Genomic DNA, 19,567 nt, shown 5'->3' with positions numbered 1-19,567 from the left:
CATTTGCGACCAAGCTTTAACTTCCTGACTGACGTCTTGAGATGTTGCTTCCACGTAATTTCCAAATATATTCACATAATTTCCCACGTCATGATGCCATCTATTTTGTGAAGTACACCCGTCCCTCCTGCAGCAAAGCACCCCCACAACATGATGCTGCCACCCCGTGCTTCACGGTTGGGAAGGTGTTCTTCGGCTTACAAGCCCCCCCCCTTTTTCCTCGAAACATAACGATGATCATTATGGCCAACAGTTCTATTTATGTTTCATCAGACCAAAGGATATTTCTCCAAAAAGTACAATCTTTGTCCCCATGTGCAGTTGCAAACTGTAGTCTGACTTTTTTATGGTGGTTTTGGAGCAGTGGCTTCTTCCTTGCTGAGCGGCCTTTCAGGTTATGTCGATATAGGACTGGTTTTACTGTGGATATAGATACTTTGTACCTGTTTCCTCCAACATCTTCACAAGGTCCTTTGCTGTTGTTCTGGGATTGATTTGCACTTTTCGCGCCAAAGTACGTTCATCTCTAGGAGACAGAACGTGTCTCCATCCTGAGCGGTATGACGGCTGCGTGGTTCCATGGTGTTTATACTTGCGTACTATTGTTTGTACAGATGAACGTGGTACCTTCAGGCATTTGGAAATTGCTCCCAATGATGAACCAGACTTGTGGAGGTCTACATTTTTTTTCTGATGTCTTGGCTGATTTTGTTTGATTTTCCCATGATGTCAAGCAAAGAGGCACTGAGTTTGAAGGTAGGCCTTGAAATACATCCACAGGTACACCTCCAATTGACTAAAATTATATCCATTAGCCTATTAGAACCTTCTAAAACCATGACACCATTTTCTGGAATTTTCCAAGCTGTTTAAAGGCACAGTCAACTTAGTGTATGTAAACTTCTGACCCACTGGAAATGTGATACAGTGAAATAATATGTCTGTAAACAATTGTTGTAAAAATGACTTGTGTCATGCACAAAGTAGATGTCCTAACCGACTTGCCAAAACAATAGTTTGTTAACAAGAAATGTGTGGAGTGGTTGAACAATGAGTTTTAATGACTCCAACCTAAGTATATGTCAACTTCCGACTTCAACTCTACATCACTCTGTTTGAGAAGAATGTTGGAAATCCATGTCATTTAATTGGGGCTTGTTGTCTATTTGTCTACACGCAATGCTCCAGGTTGTAGCTAGCAAAGATGGGAGACGGACGGATGAATGGAGGACTGCAGTCAGTGGTAACAGGAGCTGTGTGCTGAGCAGAGCAGGGAGCACAGGTTGCAGAAGAGGTTTTTGTTGGGGGGATAGAGGGATTGAGGGATGGGGGAGAAGTGCAGTCAGCGCAGTCTGTGTTAACTGCAGTGTGCAGAGCCGGCAGCAAAGGTTGTAACTAGTAAAGCTGGGTGATGGAGGGATGAAGGGATGGTAGATAGATGGATGGGAGAGAGTAGTGCAGTCGGTGATAACTGCAGTTTGTAGCTAGCTAGCAGAGGTGGGTGATGGAGGGATGGGGAAGAGTGCAGAAGGCAGTGTTAACTGCAGTATGCAGAGTAGAGCAGGAAGCAGAGAGCAGGCAGCTGGAAGTGGGGCTGCAGAGCTCGCTCGCTCTCTTTCTCTCTTTCTCTCTTATATAACTGGTCCAGATGCGTCCCAAGCCCCGACCACGTATACCTCATTAGAGGATGGGGATTGGCCAGGCCGGCAGGGCTACCATGCTTCAGCGAGGATCAAAAGGATGGAGAGCTGGACATTGGGAAGAGGCCAAGACTGGATCTGAGGGCTATATCTTTCAGTCAGTGATTCACCGACCAAACAGTGTCAATGTGAATGCAGGCCAGGATTAGGGCTAAGGGCCTGTGGGGGTTTGGTACCGCCTGCTAAAAGAGGTCATTGACTTGACTAATTATGTGGCGAGCCCTTTGGAGCCATGCATTATGAAACCATGGAAATGGCCATAGAAAAAGAAAAAAGACCGACCGTTGCCCTAAATAAATCATGTACAGTATATTGTATTGCACTGGTCATTCTGGCCTCTTTTTTTTTTGTCAATTGTTTTTATTTTATGATCAAGCAAATAGGGAGAATAATCAGCATTGGACAATTGTATTGTTAGTGCACGTCCAACACATTTAAACATGATATTTAATGTAACAGAGTAAATGAATGGCACATGCATGCCCTACCAAGCAACTATATATACTATGCTAATCAGTTCTACCATTAGAACAAAACAAAAATGAACTGGAAAATAAACCTTCTGACCCCATACTGACATAGAGAATCTTTCTAGTACCATGCAAAAAGTCACGAATGCACACACACTGTGCACCCATGAACACAACCTCTCATAGACAACCACACACACTCATGCACACGCGCACACACCCACATGCGGCTGCTGTCACTACAGTGCGGTGAGTTTTAATGGGTCACAGTGTCCTTGTTGTCTCACCTCATCTCTGGAATAAATCATCAGCTGTGTGTGTGTGTGTGTGTGTGTGTGTGTGTGTGTGTGTGTGTGTGTGTGTGTGTGTGTGTGTGTGTGTGTGTGTGTGTGTGTGTGTGTGTGTGTGTGTGTGTGTGTGTGTGTGTGTGTGTGTCTGTCCCTCCCACTCTCAGATCATAGAGATCATAGCTCCGATAGGAAATCTACAGTCCACACCCAGCGGGGAACTCTGGGACACTGGAGGAGTCAGGCAGGATGACATGGCATGTCATTTGGGACGTCTTGCCGTTATTCAACCTGGTGGATCCCATCGATATACACAAACAATGTATTCATTCATCAGCATTGATCGGTTTGGTTTGAATTCCACAAACATTGTGACTTTCACAGTCCCTAACCATATTCTTTATATCGTTCCTTTCTGTAAATCTTTTTTACTTGTGAAATCAACATTGTTTTTATATTCAGATCATTAAATTACTCCACCAATCAGTGCAGATAGAGCAGCTTTCTATGGACCGGCCAAGCTATTTTTTTACATGCTTGCTGAGCAGACAAGTGTAGGGCGCAAGATGTGAAGAAATGCTGCGGGTAGGGAAAGACCAAGAGAGAGGGATGGATATGGATGACGAGGCTTGGCATCATAATATGATGTGCATTATAATGTGTTTAGGATATTAGTAGGCCTATCATTACTTCACTAAATTCCATCATTATATGGTAGCTAGATACCTAACTACGGAGGAGGAGCGGTAAATACTGTATGGAGGAACTTTGAACGTCCGAGAGTTGGCTCAATGCCGAGGCTAGCTGAATGTCCTGGACCAGAGCTAGCTAACAAACTCGTGTGAGCAGTGGCACCAGAATTCAAAACACGTCTTACCTTTTTGTTATTAATCTTATGGCTGAAGGGGCAGTATTGAGTAGCTTGGATGAAAGGTGCCCATTTCAAACGGCCTGCTCCTCAGTCATAGTTCCTAATATTTGCATATTATTATTAGTATTGGATAGAATCAACTCTAAAGTTTCTAAAACTGTTTGAATTATGTCTGTGAGATTAACAGAAATATTGGCAGGCAAAATCCTGAGTTGAAATCAAAACGGGAAGTCAGAAATCTGAGCTTGTCTGTATTCACCAGAGTCCCTTAAGAAATCCAAATGAGTTATGAATGATGTTGCACTGCCTAGGGGTTCCACTAGATGTCAGCAATCAATAGAAATTCCAATGAGACTTCTATGATGTTGTGGGAGAGAATGAGAGCAGAATCAGTCAGGTGTCCATCAAGCTGCCATGCACTGATCATGCCTTTTCTTCATGCAAGGCACTGACGTTCCATTGCTCACAGCAACAAGAACGAATACTCCGGTTGGAACTTTATTGAAGCTATATGTTAAAAACATCCTAATGATTGATTCAGTACTTAGTTTGAAATGTTTCTTCAACTGGTAATATCACATTTTGAAGTTTTTGTCCGATATAACGCTGACCAGAATTAGCGTTTGGATATGTAAACCAGACGCGCTAACAAAAGAAGGTATTTTGACATAAATAACGGATTTTTTCTAACAAAACAAACATTTATTGTGGACCTGGGATTCCTGGTATGCTTTCTGATCTACATCATCAAAGGTAATGGAATATTTATCATGTATTTTATTGCTTATAGTGACGCCATCTTTGCAGCTGTGGTATGCTACTATTGAGCGCCGTCTCAGATTATAGCGTGCAATTATTTTTACGTAAAGTTTTTTTGAAATCTGACAAGGAGAGGTATATCTATAATTCAATATGTATAACGTGTATTATCATCTATATTTATGATGAGTATTCATGTTGAAACAATGGGCTATGCAAAGTCACTTGATGTTTTTGCATTTAGTGAATCTTGTAGCCTCAATGGAAACTCAGATTTTTTTATATAAATATGAATTTAATCAAACAAAACATGCATGTATTGTGTAACATGAAGTCCTATGAGTGTCATCTGATTAAAATAATCGAAGGTTAGTGATTCATTTTATCTCTATTCTGGTTTTTGTGAAGCTATCTTTAGCTGGGAAAATAGTCTGTGATTATTTTTGGTTTTGTGGTGACCTAACATAATCATTTGTAGTGCTTTCGCTGAAAAGCCTATTTGAAATCGGACACTTTGGTGGGATTAACAACAAGATTACCTTTAAAATGATATAAAACACATGAATGTCTGAGGAATTTTAATTATGAAATATCTGTTTTTTGAATTTGGTGCCCTGCACTTGGACTGGCTGTTGTCATATCGGTCCCGTTACCGGGACTGCAGCCATAAGAATTAATAAATCCAATGTGAAATGTGGTAACTATCCTTAACTAACCTAGACAATTAGCTGGCAGACAGACACTGGAAGGAGAAGGTTCTGAGTGACAGAGTGAGTGCTTTGCATAGACAGGCGCTTTATTAACCGGCTCCCATGCTTTTTATTTTATTTATTTTATTTAACCTTTATTTAACCAGGTAGGCAAATTGAGAACACGTTCTCATTTACAATTGCGACCTGGCCAAGATAAAGCAAAGCAGTTCGACACATACAACAACACATAGTTACACATGGAGTAAAAACAAACATATAGTCAATAATACAGTGAAAAAGATAAAAAAATAAGTCTATATACAATGTGAGCAAGTGAGGTGAGATAAGGGAGGTGAAGGCAAACAGATATATGTATAAATAAATAAAAATATAAAAAGGCCATGGAGGCGAAGTGAGTACAACACAGCAAGTAAAATAAAAACTAAAAAAAAAAAAACACTGGAATGGTTGGTTTGCATTGGAAGAAAGTGCAAAGTAGAGACAGAAATAATGGGGTGCAAAGGAGCAAAATAAATTAATAAATAAATACAGTAGGTAAAGAGGTAGTTGTTTGGGCTAAATTGTAGATGGGTTATGTACAGGTGCAGTAATCTATGAGCTGCTCTGACAGCTGGTGCTTAAAGCTAGTGAGGGAGATAGGTGTTTCCAGTTTCAGAGATTTTTGTAGTTCGTTCCAGTCATTGGCAGCAGAGAACTGGAAGGAGAGGCGTCCAAAGGAAGAATTGGTTTTGGGGGTGACTAGAGAGATATACCTGCTGGAGCGCGTGCTACGGGTAGGTGCTGCTATGGTGACCAGCGAGCTGAGATAAGGGGGGACTTTACCTAGCAGGGTCTTGTAGATGACCTGGAACCAATGGGTTTGGCGACGAGTATGAAGCGAGGGCCAGCCAACGAGAGCGTACAGGTCGCAGTGGTGGGTAGTATATGGGGCTTTGGTGACAAAACGGATGGCACTGTGATAGACTGCATCCAATTTATTGAGTAGGGTTTTGGAGGCTATTTTGTAAATGACATTTAAAAAGAATGGTTCTGTTCACTAGAGATCCCTTTCATGCCCGGTTCTGTTTTTTGTTACGCTTTTTTGGTTCGGTTCCCTGAACTGGTTCCAACCCCTAGTTTGGGTGTTTGACGCCATCAAACGAGAGAGTGAAGTGCGTGTGTGCGCGTATTTGTCATCTGTGCACGTGTGCATGTGTTTGTGTGTGTGTGAAGTGCATGTGTTTGTGTGTGTGTGAAGTGCATGTGTGCATGTGTTTGTGTGTGTGTGGTTCCCCTATGCCTCCTAGCACCCTAATTAAATGGTGTTCAACTGGCTTGTTTCTTAATTAAAAAGCAGTACAGTAAGGCATTAATGCAGAAGAGGTTTTTAAAGCTAATCAGCTGTGCAGAGAGAGGGGGGAGGAAGATCCACAAAGAGAGATGTGTATACAAGTACTGTAGTTACCTACATTGTGCTGTACCTTAGACTGCAGGTAGTGGTATTTTTCTTTTAAAATTAATTGTTTTATTATATGTTCAAGGCAAGCAATAGGAAGAATCCATTATTGGTTGCATCAATGCCTGTCTGGTCCAGCGGTTACAGCCACACACATAATTATGCCAGAGTCGTCATGGGTTCAAATGTCAGTTTAACAAATTTGTCTTTGGATAAGTTAAAATGCATAGACAGTTTTACGAAATGAAATATTAAAGCCACACAATACTGGCTTTCAATCCACAACAAGAATGACTTCAAATGCCTGCTGCTACAAATACCTTGAGACTTCTTTAATATTAGACATCGCCCACCAGCTGTTACTGACAAATAGATACACACCCCCGCCCCTCGTCTTACCAGACGTAGCTTCTCTGTCCTGCCGGTGCATGGAAAATCTCGCCAGCTCTATATTATCCACGTCGTCGTTCAGCCACTGTTCGGTGTTACATAGGATATTACAGCTTTTAATGTCCCGTTGGTAGTATAATCTGGATCATAGGTCATCCATTTTATTCTCCAATGAAAAACACGTTGGCCAATAGAACGGATGGCAGTGGTAGTTTATTCACTCGCTAAAGGCAGTCCGACCTCAGCCCCCTTTTTCTCCGTCTTTTCTTCATGCAAATGATGGAGATTTGGGCCCATTCTGGAGAAAGCAGTATATCCTTCGTGTCTGAGTCCATAAATAAAAATCCTTCTTCCAGTTTGAGGTGGGTAATCGGCAGAGGTTATTTTCGGTCATAAGAGACAGAAGCAGCAACATTATGTACAAAATGAGTTGAAAAAATAAGTTACAAACAACGCGGAAAAACAAAATTATCGCAGTTGTGTCACGACTTCTGCCGAAGTCGTTGCCTCTCCTTGTTCGGGCGGTGTTCGGCGGTCTTCTAGCCATCATCGATCCATTTTTCATTTTCCATTGGTTTTGTCTTGTCTTCCCACACACCTGTTTTCAATCCCATCCATTACCTCTTGTGTATTTAACCCTCTGTTTCCCCTCATGTCTTTGTCAGAGATTGTTTCTTGTTAGTATTGTTTTTTTATGTGTATAGGTGCGCGACGGGTCTTCGTACCCATATTTGTTTATGTTCGTTTCTTATTAGTGTTATGGAGCATGTATTTGGACATTCATTAAAACACTCCATTTTACACTCCATTTGACTCTCCTGCGCCTGACTTCCCTGCCACCTATACACACGACTCTGACAAGTTGGTTAGGAGCACGTAAAACATCAACCATCCCCTCCGGCGCCATTCTACATTCTTCCTGATGCACCGGAAACATTTTAGTGACAAAAGTGATCAAATTAAGATCTGACATTTGTAGAACGCTTTAGTTGTTGCATATCTACTGTATGTAACATACGTCTGAGCCATAGATTCACCAGTTGAACAATATAGAATGCAGATTTGCTGTCATGCTTCGTGTTTCGGATCCTTTTGATCGTGAATTAGAAGTGAGACACAGACACAGGTGAAGCGGAAGCTTTGAAGCTATACGTACAATGAAACTGCAGCAGTGAGAGCTACTCTGAGGACAGAGCCCAGTAATCCCACATCTAAAACACACAATGCCCCTGCTCAAGTAGGAGATTGAAGCACTGAGTAACATGAGAGATGAGGAGGAGAGGAAAGGAGGAGAGGTTTGGGAAAATGCACAAGCAATCTCTATTCTCAGCGGGAGTTCCTTCTTAGCTCGGCTAGCACTGCCTGAAACTGTCTGTCCTGAACCCTAAACCCTTTTCAATCAAATCTACTGGAGGCACAACACTACCATCTGCACATTCATACACACACATACACACACACACACACACACACACACTACACACTACACACTACACACCTACCACTGCCGCGGCCACATCATCAACTTGATAAGATGATATAGAAATGATCTCTGGAGCACTATCTCCCTACACCTCCCTCTCTCTAGTACTATCTATATTGCATTACGCCCTTCTCTTTCTCTGTCTCTATCTCTGTCTCTCTCTCTTACCCCCCTTTCCTTTCTCTCCTGTGTATCATGGTTAACTAACACTTCACGGCACTGAAACTCCATTAGTGTCTAGCTGTCTGTAGACAGTAGACACAAGAAAGTAACGTAGAGAGTACACAACACTCCCCTGTTGTTTCACTATCTACATTAAATACATCTATCCCACTGAGGGTGTGAAGTCATCTACTCAGGAAAGTCTCCATTCACTTTCAGTGGTTCTGGAACGGTTCCGACCAACATTTTTATGCACAGAGCGCTCTGTGAACGGCGCAACATCAATTGCTGTGCACTCCGTGATAGCTTTGGGCCCGCTTCGCATGCCGCTTTCCACTCTTATCTGAGACGCAGAATGTGAAAATCTGACACCTAATTTGCATAGGGAGCGACATGTCGCATTTTCTGCCCTAGCTAGACAAAGAACCGATTTCCCCTGGCTGTGAACCTCGCAGTCCCGCTTTCAATACGACATATGAAACGGAAGACCCGAGCGATTGCAGCAAGCACAAACCCATCTTGCTGTTATATTCTCAGATGGATTTTTAGAGCTCTCAACATGAAAAAATACAACAGAATTTTGTCGAATGGAAACAAGATTACCTTTTCCTGCTGGTCAGAGGGATAAAATCCCCTTGTGCTTTAAGCTGAAGTTCTTATACATTGACAGTATAAGAAAGGTGACATACGATAGATAGTAAGTTGTTTAGAATTGGATTGTTAATATATTCCGAAAGCATTTCAATCATTTCAAACCCTATTCCCCCACGTTTGTGGAATATCATTTCTTGATTTGATATTTTTTCACATATCTGTACTGTGTACTTGATCTTGTGTCCTCAAAAGTGACTAGTGCTCAGCAATGCATGACTATTTTTATCGAGAAAGGTGAGGTTTTACTCTTTCTGGCAATATAAGCATTACTATGTATTGTTCATGGACCGCTCGTAATAGACGTAAATCTACATTTTGATATTACGTTTAACAGGAGGTTGTCTCTCAGAGGAACTGCTGAGGATGACTCACTCCACTGATCCAGAGTCAGCTAGTCAACTAACTTTTCGCTGTAAATTTACAGCATTATACTGGCAGTATAATACTGTCAATTGGCTTTACGGCAGAGATGCAGTAATATATTTGACAGAACTATTTTCCTTACTGTAAAAACACATTACAACATCCCTGCTGTAAATTGACAGGGATGTTGTAATGTTTTAAAGTAGTGAAAAGAGTACTGGTCATATCTTTTGGACTGCTAGAATCAAGCCAATTTGTCTGTAGTATTGGTGAAAACATACCTGTCAATTATTATCTAGGTGATCTTTTTCTAGGTTGTACAGCAAGAACAGAACAGACTGAAATGTCAACTTGACACAAGTTAGCTAGTTAACTAGCTAGCTAGTTAGGTTAGCTAAGAAAATAAATTCAACATTGGCTAGCAATAAAGATAATTATAAACAAGTCAAGGTACCTACCCAGCAGCTGCTAAAAATAGTCTTCCACTTCACAGCTGATTCAAGAAGATTTACCAAAATAGTCTGAGATTCATCTCACCCGACAGCATGAGGTAATAATAAATGATCATTTGAGTCTACAGTAGGCATAAGCTATTACTTTAAAGAAATACAGTATGTTAGAGACATTTTTACACGAGGCTTCCAATTACAGTTAATAACAGTATTTTTCAGCATTTTACCCATAATGCAGTGCAACCTACAGTATTAATGTTGTAAAACACATGTACTGTATTTTACTGTTCTACAGTGTTTTACTGTTGAAATTACAGAAAAGTTTTACAGTGCAGGGATCTGCTCTTTGAAACACTCACACACTCCAATGCAGGAATGCATGCACACGTGCATGTGCACACACATTTTGTATTACAAAAAACTTCCCTAATCCAATTTTAGCTATCTAACTTCCACAAACACTGACCATTAACAAGGACAGGTCTTCAGTTGTAATGGTGCAAGCTCTCTCTTTCACTCAGAGCTCGCTCTCTCCCTCATTCTCTCTCTCTCTCTCCTGCAGCAATCCATCTCTCCAATTAACTGGTCTTTAATGCTCCTTTCAGTAACATCCTCTCAGTGAAACTAATGGACTGTGAGAATAAGAGCCACAGAGAGAGCGAGAGAGAGGAGTAAGGAGAGAGAGGCAGAGCGAGATATAGAGAAAGTGAGAGAATCATCATATTCTCAACCTCATATTTTCATGCATTGTCGCTCTGTCTGTCTGTCGGTCTTTTCTTTGTCTTTTTTTTTCTTAATTTCTCACCACTCATTTATTTTTTCTCTTTAACACTTCACGATGTGATGGTAGAGTTTATATACCTCCCCTCTCCCCAATGCCAGCTTGAAGTGGTTCTCCTGAGGCTCATATGTAATGACATGGAACATTACATTTACTGCCCAAGTTCCTTATTGAATTACATACAAAAGCTCAAATGTTGGCTTTGATGCACATGCAAACACACACACTCCAAAGCACTAATAGGAACAAACACTACAGTAAGTCCCTAGGTGTGCAATTAAACTTAAGCAAGCAGGGTATGTGTGTGTGTGTGTGTGTGTGAGCCAGACAGCCATGTGGTTGTGTCTCATTAAAGGTCATGTTGCAAGTTAAATTTGGCAATAAAAATAGAAGGTAAGGGGGTATACAGAAGATAGCCTTATTTGGTAAAAGACCAAGTCCATATTATGGCAAAAACTTCTGAAATAAGCAAATAGAAATGACAGCATCATTTCTTTAAGACATGAAGGTCAGTCAATCCGGAAAATGTCAAGAACTTTGAAAGTTTCTTCGAGTGCAGTCACAAAAACCATCAAGTGCTATGATGAAACTGGCTCTCAAGAGAATCACCACAGGAAAGGAAGACCCAGAGATACCTCGGCTGCAGAGGACAAGTTCATTAGAGTTACCAGCCTCAGAAATTGCATCCCAAATAAATGCTTCACAGAGATAAAATAACAGACACATCTCAACTGCTCAGAGGAGACTGTGTGAATAAGGCCTGGTTGCCGTGTCTTTGCTATGCCGGATTAAGTGATATAACATGCTATTTTATAAAATAATTTCTCTGTAATTAATATTACCTGATTTAAACTAATCATGTAATTACTAGGAAGTCGGGGCACCCCGGAAGAATGTTTATAGAGTTGTTGTTTTCCGAATAAACTCTTAAAGACCTGGTAATCTCTTATATCAAAAGCAGTCAATTATTAAACGTCACTTTATTCAGTCTGAACATCATAAAATTATTGGTAATCTTCAAGAACCCTGGCTAACAAGTTGAATCAGCAATACAACATTTGGTTTAATTATTTATTTCCTAAATAATCACACAGAATTACATATGCACAGGATGGATCATACATTGATTACTAATTATGTCATACAAGGAAACGTCCCTGGTGGACGGAACCGATATGACGGCTGGTTACACAAAGAAAGGGGGTTGGGTTTGAATAAAAGCGCGGGAAGACTGAGGAACAAAAGGAATGGGTTTCTATCGGACCTCATGAAGCTATACTATCGTAAATACAGAGTCTTTTGCATTCTAAATAACCGCCCATTTGGAAAAGGAAAATGCAAGAAATATTTACTTTGAGCTGCGCTTCGATAGATTGGTCGTAGATGGAAGGCTGGGTTGCCCAGCAGAGATCTCCCTTGTCATTTGAAGAATATGTGGTAGAACGGATACGTTGTAGTACCGTCGTCATGTGGTAGAACGGATACGTTGTAGTACCTTGTCTTTCTGAGGAGGTTGTCCGTCCTTTCCTAGCCCACGTTTACAGCTGCAGCTGCTGCTGCTAGTTCGACGGAAAAGACGCTACCACAGCATTCTGCAGCGATACACCATCCCATCTGGTTTGGGCTTAGTGGGGCTATCATTTGTTTTTCAACATGACAATGACCCAATACACCTCCAGGCTGTATAAAGGCTATTTGACCAAGAAGGAGAGTGATGGAGTCCTGCATAAGATGACCTGGCCTCCACAATCACCTGAACTCAACCCAATTGAGATGGTTTGGGATGAGTTCGGACCGCAGAGTGAAGGAAAAGAAGCCAACAAGCGCTCAACATATGTGGAAACTCCTTCAGACTGTTGGAAAAACATTCCAGGTGAAGTTGGTTGAGAGAATGCCTAAAGTGTGCAAAGCTGTCATCAAGGCAAAGGGTGGCTACTTTGAAGAATCTAAAATCTAAAATATATTTTGATTTGTTTAACACTTTTCTGGTTACTACATGATTCTATATGTGTTATTTCACAGTTTTGATGTTTCTACTATTATTCTACAATGTAGAAAATTGTAAAACATAAGAAAAACCTTTGAATAAGTAGGTGTGTCCAAACTTTTGACTGGTACTGTATATATTTTAGTCGACACACCTGTCCCTTACGAAAAGGATTGCAGTCAAAGTGCAATACAACTGCAGTACAATCCAGCATTACTGCAGTTACAATTACTGCATCCAAAATGCCACAGTCAACTATATTTACTACACCTTTACTGCAGTTTCAAAACTGCAATTTTTTTGTAAGGGGTGTGGTGTGTCTGATATACATGAATAAAAATGTTTTCACCCTGGACATAAGACTTGCATTTATTTTACACCTTTTGTATCATAAGCTGTAAGTGTATTTGTCTAAAAGTTACTACAGAAGTTAGTACAAATGTGAAGACCAAGATGACAAACATGCAAGGAAAAAGTTATTGTTTTGTAATCTTACAAAGAAAACATGTACATTTGTTATTTTTGCAAAACTCTCTTGCATTTGGTCATCCCCAAAATGTGGCCATTGAAAGCCTTGATAGATCCATCCTCCCTCAGTCTTGATTGTCACGGATCCCCAAGGGAAACTGATACTCATTCTGTTCACCAGTGTTTGTTTTGGGTGTATTAAAAACCCCTATTGTGTATTCCTGCGCCTGTCTCCAAATCCTTTATACCAGCGTGACATTGATAGATTGATAGATGTCAAAGATGCCAGCTCACACATTCTCTAAGTCTAGGTAATGTCTTAGTTCACTCCAATGAGTCATTTTCAATGTGCTAGTTTCTCACTACAGGAACAACACCTTATTCCCAATGTTCTGGCTGAAAAACAACAGCCGAAACTACAGAGGGAAGGATAGAAAAATGTACACAACATGACAACATCATTTGTAGAGGAGAGATTATTACTGACCTCACGCTCTGGTTGCCTCTAAGGCCACTGCCTGCACTGACGGCTTTGCTAAGCTTTTCACTGTTAATTGGTGCACCACGTGGAGATCTCCAGGATAAGAGGGAGAGAGCAAGGATAGAAAGGGAAAAGGAGAGAGGGAGCACATAATTGTACAGACTGCAAGGAGGAGAGCTGCAGGATCTGATGATGGAGGAAGCGAGGGAGGAGAGAGGACAGAGAGCGAGAGGGATAGAAAGAACGAGGGATAGAAAGAGGGGGAAAGCACAGAGTTTCTAAACCCAGAGGCGCAACATCGCAATACTTCCGGAAACACCTGAGAAACAGATCAAATAGACCAGGCTGGGCTTTGGGGTTTGATAAGTCAACGAGAGAAGTGAAAGATTCTCCCTTAGTTTTTCATTTTCTCGAAATCGAAAATGCACAACCTAGATTTGAGCCAATGTCTTAAGTAGTTGAACATAGTGAAAGTGACAAGCTGAAACGTTTTTATTTTAGCCAAAAACCACTTTATGTCGAAGAAGTGTCTTTCAATCGACGGCTTGCGTATGCACAGTTCGGCGCCGAGACGACCGTTAGATTGGATGACGTGTTTCTGCGCATGGACTTAGCTAGCCAACATAGCCAGAGTGGGTAGGGAACAGTCTGGAACACCCAACCCTAGGCAACAGTTTCAATTACGGACTCTTTTGACAACTTCGATGAGGGGAAAAAACGTGTTTCCGGGGTGGGACAGATAACTCTCCCAACAAATCACGAGGCAGACATGCCAGAACGTTGCGAATCTGAACCAAAGTTTACAGGCAAAACCTTTGCAGTAGTTTTAGTCAAGGCAGTTGATGCAAACTAGCCACTTACGAAATGCACTCATTAAAAAGAACCTCCATGATGTCCATCTTGCTAGCTGCTATTTAGCATTTTAATCAAGGTAGCGACGTAGGCAGTGATGTAGTTCCTCTATACCAAAAGAGTCTGTCATTTAAACCAGACCCTAGTTGCCTAGGGTTGGCTTTTCAAGACTAGTCCTTGGAAGGGAGTAGTGGCGAGTGGGACCGAAAAAGAGGAAACGCATGGAGTGCACTACACACATGGATGGTAGACATTTTGAGTAGCTATAATAGAATCTCTACCCTACTTCTCATCCTCTGTCTCCTGGTGGTCTTTACTCTTTCATTAACGCTGCAACCTATTTCCTTGGTTTTGCATGAAGCCTTTTCACAGCTCTTTCCCCAGGATTTAAACCAAGAGAGAGAGAGAAGTGCACCTCCGAGATCCAGAGATATAGATATATGCTCACTCACACACTTAACTGACACACTCACACACACGGAGTATACCAAACATTAGGAACACCTTCCTAATATTGAGTTGCAGCCCCCCCCCCCCCCCTCTCCCTTTTGCTAGCAGAACAGCCTTAATTCTACATCTACAAGGACTCTACAAGGTGTTGAAAGTGACTCCAATGCTTCCAACAGTTGTGTCCTATATTGACTTGTACTGATGTGTATTACTCTCTAATCTCGAGGCTGGAAAACATAACATTATGGTAAGGGTCACATCAGGAATGCAAGTTAAGTGAACCACCTGTGCACCACTGCCCTAGCCAAGCCACGTCAGATAGATGCAGACTCCTTCCCGAAACAAAAAGTAATGGAAGTTACGCACACACACACACACACACACACACACACACACACACACACACACACACACACACACACACACACACACACACACACACACACACACACACACACACACACACACACACACACACACACACACACACACACACACACACACACACACAAACACTGCTGTTGGTTTGAAAGGGCTGCTTGTTTCCCTCGTCTCTTTCATCTCTCTAACTGCAGCACCACGAGCACAGCGGTGCCCTCATTAAGACTGTGGCTTATTGCTGCCTTTATTCAGACCAAGATAACGCATTATAGACCTGGATTCCTTCCAAAAAATCACCTTCTCATTCGGATTGTGTTTGTCTTTGGGTGTGTGTTCAGTGTGTGTGTGTGTGGTCAGAGAGAGAGAGATAGTAGGAACCATTTGATGCAATGCTTATTTACATGTTTAGATTGCTTGGAGAGGAAGGAAAGAAGATTCCAGGAATTTGAAAAAAATTGAACTAGAAGGTTCTAAAACATTATTTCACATTAGCATTATCTCACATTAGCATAAAAACACTAAGTAAATATACTGTATGTTGATGGTGTTCAATCACATCTAAGGTTGAGTCCCAAATGTTACCCTAATTCTTATATAGTGTACTACTTTTGACCAGAGCCCAGGAAACCCAGCAGCCATGCAGTTCTTGACTCAAACTGATGCACCTGGCACCTACTACGATACCCCGTTCAAAGGCACTTAAATGTTTTGTCTTGCCCATTCACCCTCTGCATGGCACCCGTACACAATCCATGTCTCAATTGTCTCAAGCCTTAAAAATCCTTCTTTAACCTGTCTCCTCCCCTTCATCTAGACTAATTGAAGTGGATTTAACAAGTGACATCAATAAGGGATCATAGCTTTCACCTGGATTCACCTGGTCAGTCCATGTCATGGAAAAAGCAGGTATAATTAACATTTTGTATAATCAGTGTATTCTGAACTGCATGCACCTGTGACAACAACATGACTGCAGGTGCAACCCATATAGCTGTTCATTCAGCACCAAAGACAGCTCTAACCAGTCTATTTCTCCCTGCAGAACCACCCGCTAACCAACCAATACTGAACAAAAATATAAACGCAACATGCAATAATTAAAATGATTTCAACGACTTTACTGAGTTACAGTTCATATAAGGAAATCAGTCAATTGAAATAAATTCATCAGGCCCTAATCTATGGATTTCACATGACTGGGCAGGGGCGCAGCCATGGGTGGGCATGAGAGAGTATAGACCCACCAACTTGGGAGCCAGGCCCAGCCAATCAGAATGAGTTTTCACCACAAAAAGGCTTCATTACAGAGATAAATACTCCTCAGTTTCATCAGCTGTCCAGTTGACTGGTCTCAGACGATCCTGCAGGTGAAGAAGCCAGATGTTCCTGGGCTGGTGTGGTTACATGTGGTCTGCAGTTGTGAGGCTGGTTGAATGTACTGCCAAATTCTCTAAAACAACATTGTAGGTGGCTTATGGTAGAGAAATGAAAATTCAATTATCTGGCAACAGTTCTGGTGGACATTTCTGCAGTCAGCATGCCAATTGTAGGCTCCCTCAAAACTTGAGACACCTGTGGCATGGTGTTGTGTGACAAAACTGCACATTTTAGAGTGGCATTTTTATTGTCACCAGCACAAGGTGCACCTATGTAATGATCATGCTGTTTAATCAGCTTCTTGATATGCCACTCTGGTGGATAGATTATCTTGACAAAGGATAAATGCTCACTAACAGGGATGTAAACAAATGTGTGCACAAAATTGTAAAGAAATAAGCTTTTTGTGCGTATGGAAAAATCCTGGGAACTTTCTTTTCAGCTCACGAAACATGGGAACAACACTATACATTTTGCGTTTATATTTTTGTCCAGTATACATGGCTGTCCATTCAGCACCATGGTCAGAGTCAACCGACGTAAGTACAGCATCACAACCCCTACAGGTCCCTTCAGCACCATGGACAGCGCCAATCGCAATACCTAACCAATCTACATAGCTCTCCTTTCAGCACAATGGACAGTGCCACATCACATATCTGTTTTCAGCACTCTTTTCAGACAGGATTAAAACAGCATTGCTGTTTGTTCAGCACCACCTGCCTACCACCATACAGTCGGCAGGACCGAGTACCCTCCTAACCAGAAAACATACGAGATGGATAGACATAGGGCTATTTCCTAATTCATTGGAATTGTTACAATGTAGGGCCAAATATGTGTCAGTGTACAGGCAGTCCGCATTAGTCTATTTCTTAACATGAAACCTGAAATCCTAACACTTGATTAGCTCCATGCATAAGGAAGACACTGATATGATAGGCATATGTGTTAACTTTTGATCACTTAACCAGGCCAGATAAGCTAACAATACATCATATTCAGTTCATTTGTAGGCATATAGCTAACCTAAAACGCTATACACAAACATTGCAGGTGGAAGGTTTAGGACTACTTCCAAGACATTACTCAAAAAACAAGCTGACCTAGCGGCACTCACTGACTTACCCGAGGCCCCCTGCATCCAGCCGCAGATCTTATAGACGGTGGTGGTGGAGAACAGGAAGAAGAGAGTGAAAGAAGCGATGCAAGCTATCACCAGCATCATCGACATCCCGACGAAGAACGACGCGGCCTTGAACGCGGTGGAAGGGATCTGAGCGAACTCGGTGAAGGTCCCTGTGCAGTCGAGCTCCCTCTGGATCCCATCGCCGGTGCAGAAGTGGAAGAGGCCGAAATAGCCGGCCTGTGGGGTGTCCACGCCGTCCCCGATCCAATAGGGCTGGCTGAAGATCACCACGTTCAAGATGGCAAACAGGATGGTGAAGATGGCCCACAGAAGTCCGATGGCATTGGAGTTCCGGACATAGTTATGCTGGTATAGTTTAATGTCTTCCGAAGACATCGATGGGAGCATCGACGCAGCGGATCCGGGTATCATTGTAGCACAGTTTGTGTTGTATCCCAGTCCCGGTATTCTTATGAAGTAGGTAAGCCTATTAAAGTAGGTCTATGAGCAAAGGGGGGCACTGACTAATTAATTAGTTGAGCAATGGAGGAGTCAGTAGATATGTTTGCTGAATAAATGCAACCCAAAGTAGCCTATGTACCCATGCAACTGAATGAATCACATCAAAGGCAACATCTGGCAAGCACATTCAACTCATGACGTCGCACCCCGACGCTGGCGCATAAACTGAATAGCCAAAAGCTAATCTGCAAGATTGCGCTTTTATTTAGCCTAAATGATAACTCTGAGAATGTGGCGACTCCTGAACTAGCCTATATGAGAAATAATTCCCTTCCACCTTTCGCATAGGCTATGTATGGCCGTCTAACCGTTTGTCAGACATCGCTTCTGGCACATGTCACTTGTATGTCTCCGGAATACCTCCTTGAAAAACACAGCAAATATCAGATTGTTATTCGGATATTACCCATAACACTTTACTCATTTTAAGATTCAAATCAATATCAAATAATAAGGCCTTCCAATAGCTAATAGAACAGCAGTTTTCGCAATAGCCTATGGCTAAGCAATGATTACGACAGCGACGGAGTCAAACCGGAGCAAACGAAACGCAATGACTATGATGCCTTCCTTCTTGTATAGCCCAAATCACAATCCTGCGGGATAATTCACAGCATCTAGCGGGATATAGATAACGCACAGCCCAGTCCAGGTAGTTGCTACAGAGATTTTTTTCACGAGCTACGGCAGCATCAGCAGCCTCCGTCAGTGATGCCGGAAGAAGGATGAGGAGGATGAGAGAAAAGAGAGAGACACGATTCAATACCCTCACCGTGTCAGCGCTGACGGTGTTCCGTTCTCTCAATCTATAACAACTCTGTGTTTGTCTGTCCCATGAGCAGTTACATTCTCAGCACTATCTTCAAAGATACATATAGCCTACGTGAAAAGCCGTCAAACACACCGATGCATCACAACCCACTCTGGCTCTGGTAGGCTACCCTCTGTAGGCTAGGCTACGGAACAGCATCCGGATGACAATCCCTCCTAAATCACTGCAATCAGATGATCCGAGCCGTTCGTTCGTCGAAATGGAGCCTATACAATAATCGAGGAACCGTTTTGCTCACGCGGCTCGGTCTGGGGGAAATTGTCCCTCACAGACAGATTCAGTTGCACTGGCCCGGTTTGGTTAGTGCACGCGGCGCGCCTCCACCGGTCTCTTTCCAAAATGGTAGACTACCTGCGGTGCAGAACTGATCGCCACCGCTGCTGCTGTGCTCATAACAGGGGGGCAATATATCTTGTATACTGAAAAAAAATATAAACGCAACATGTAAAGTGTTGGTCCCATGTTTCAAGAGCTGAAACAAAACATCCCAGAAATGTTCTATATGCACAAAAAGCTTATTATGAGCATTTATCCTGCATACCGACTTTGGGCGCTTCAACGTCATGGT

The 19,567-nt window shown here is 42.1% G+C and overlaps 1 protein-coding gene across 1 annotated transcript in view; it reads right to left on the bottom strand.

The window, feature by feature from the left end:
• LOC129866602 (LHFPL tetraspan subfamily member 3 protein-like) overlaps window positions 1-19,349 on the bottom strand; it is a 64,565-nt gene extending 45,216 nt beyond the window's left edge. The window contains exon 1 of the mRNA XM_055939358.1: window positions 17,645-19,349. Within this exon, the coding sequence (XP_055795333.1) occupies window positions 17,645-18,077 (433 nt within the window). The 5' untranslated portion in view covers window positions 18,078-19,349. The remainder of the gene's footprint in view (window positions 1-17,644) is intronic.
• Between the last annotated feature and the right edge of the window lie 218 nt (window positions 19,350-19,567).

The sequence above is a fragment of the Salvelinus fontinalis genome, chromosome 12, assembly GCF_029448725.1.
Source record: "Salvelinus fontinalis isolate EN_2023a chromosome 12, ASM2944872v1, whole genome shotgun sequence".
In the NCBI taxonomy this organism is placed as follows: Eukaryota; Metazoa; Chordata; class Actinopteri; order Salmoniformes; family Salmonidae; genus Salvelinus; species Salvelinus fontinalis.
Note: the sequence above shows the minus strand (reverse complement) of the source record. Positions and strands in the feature narration are given on the sequence as shown.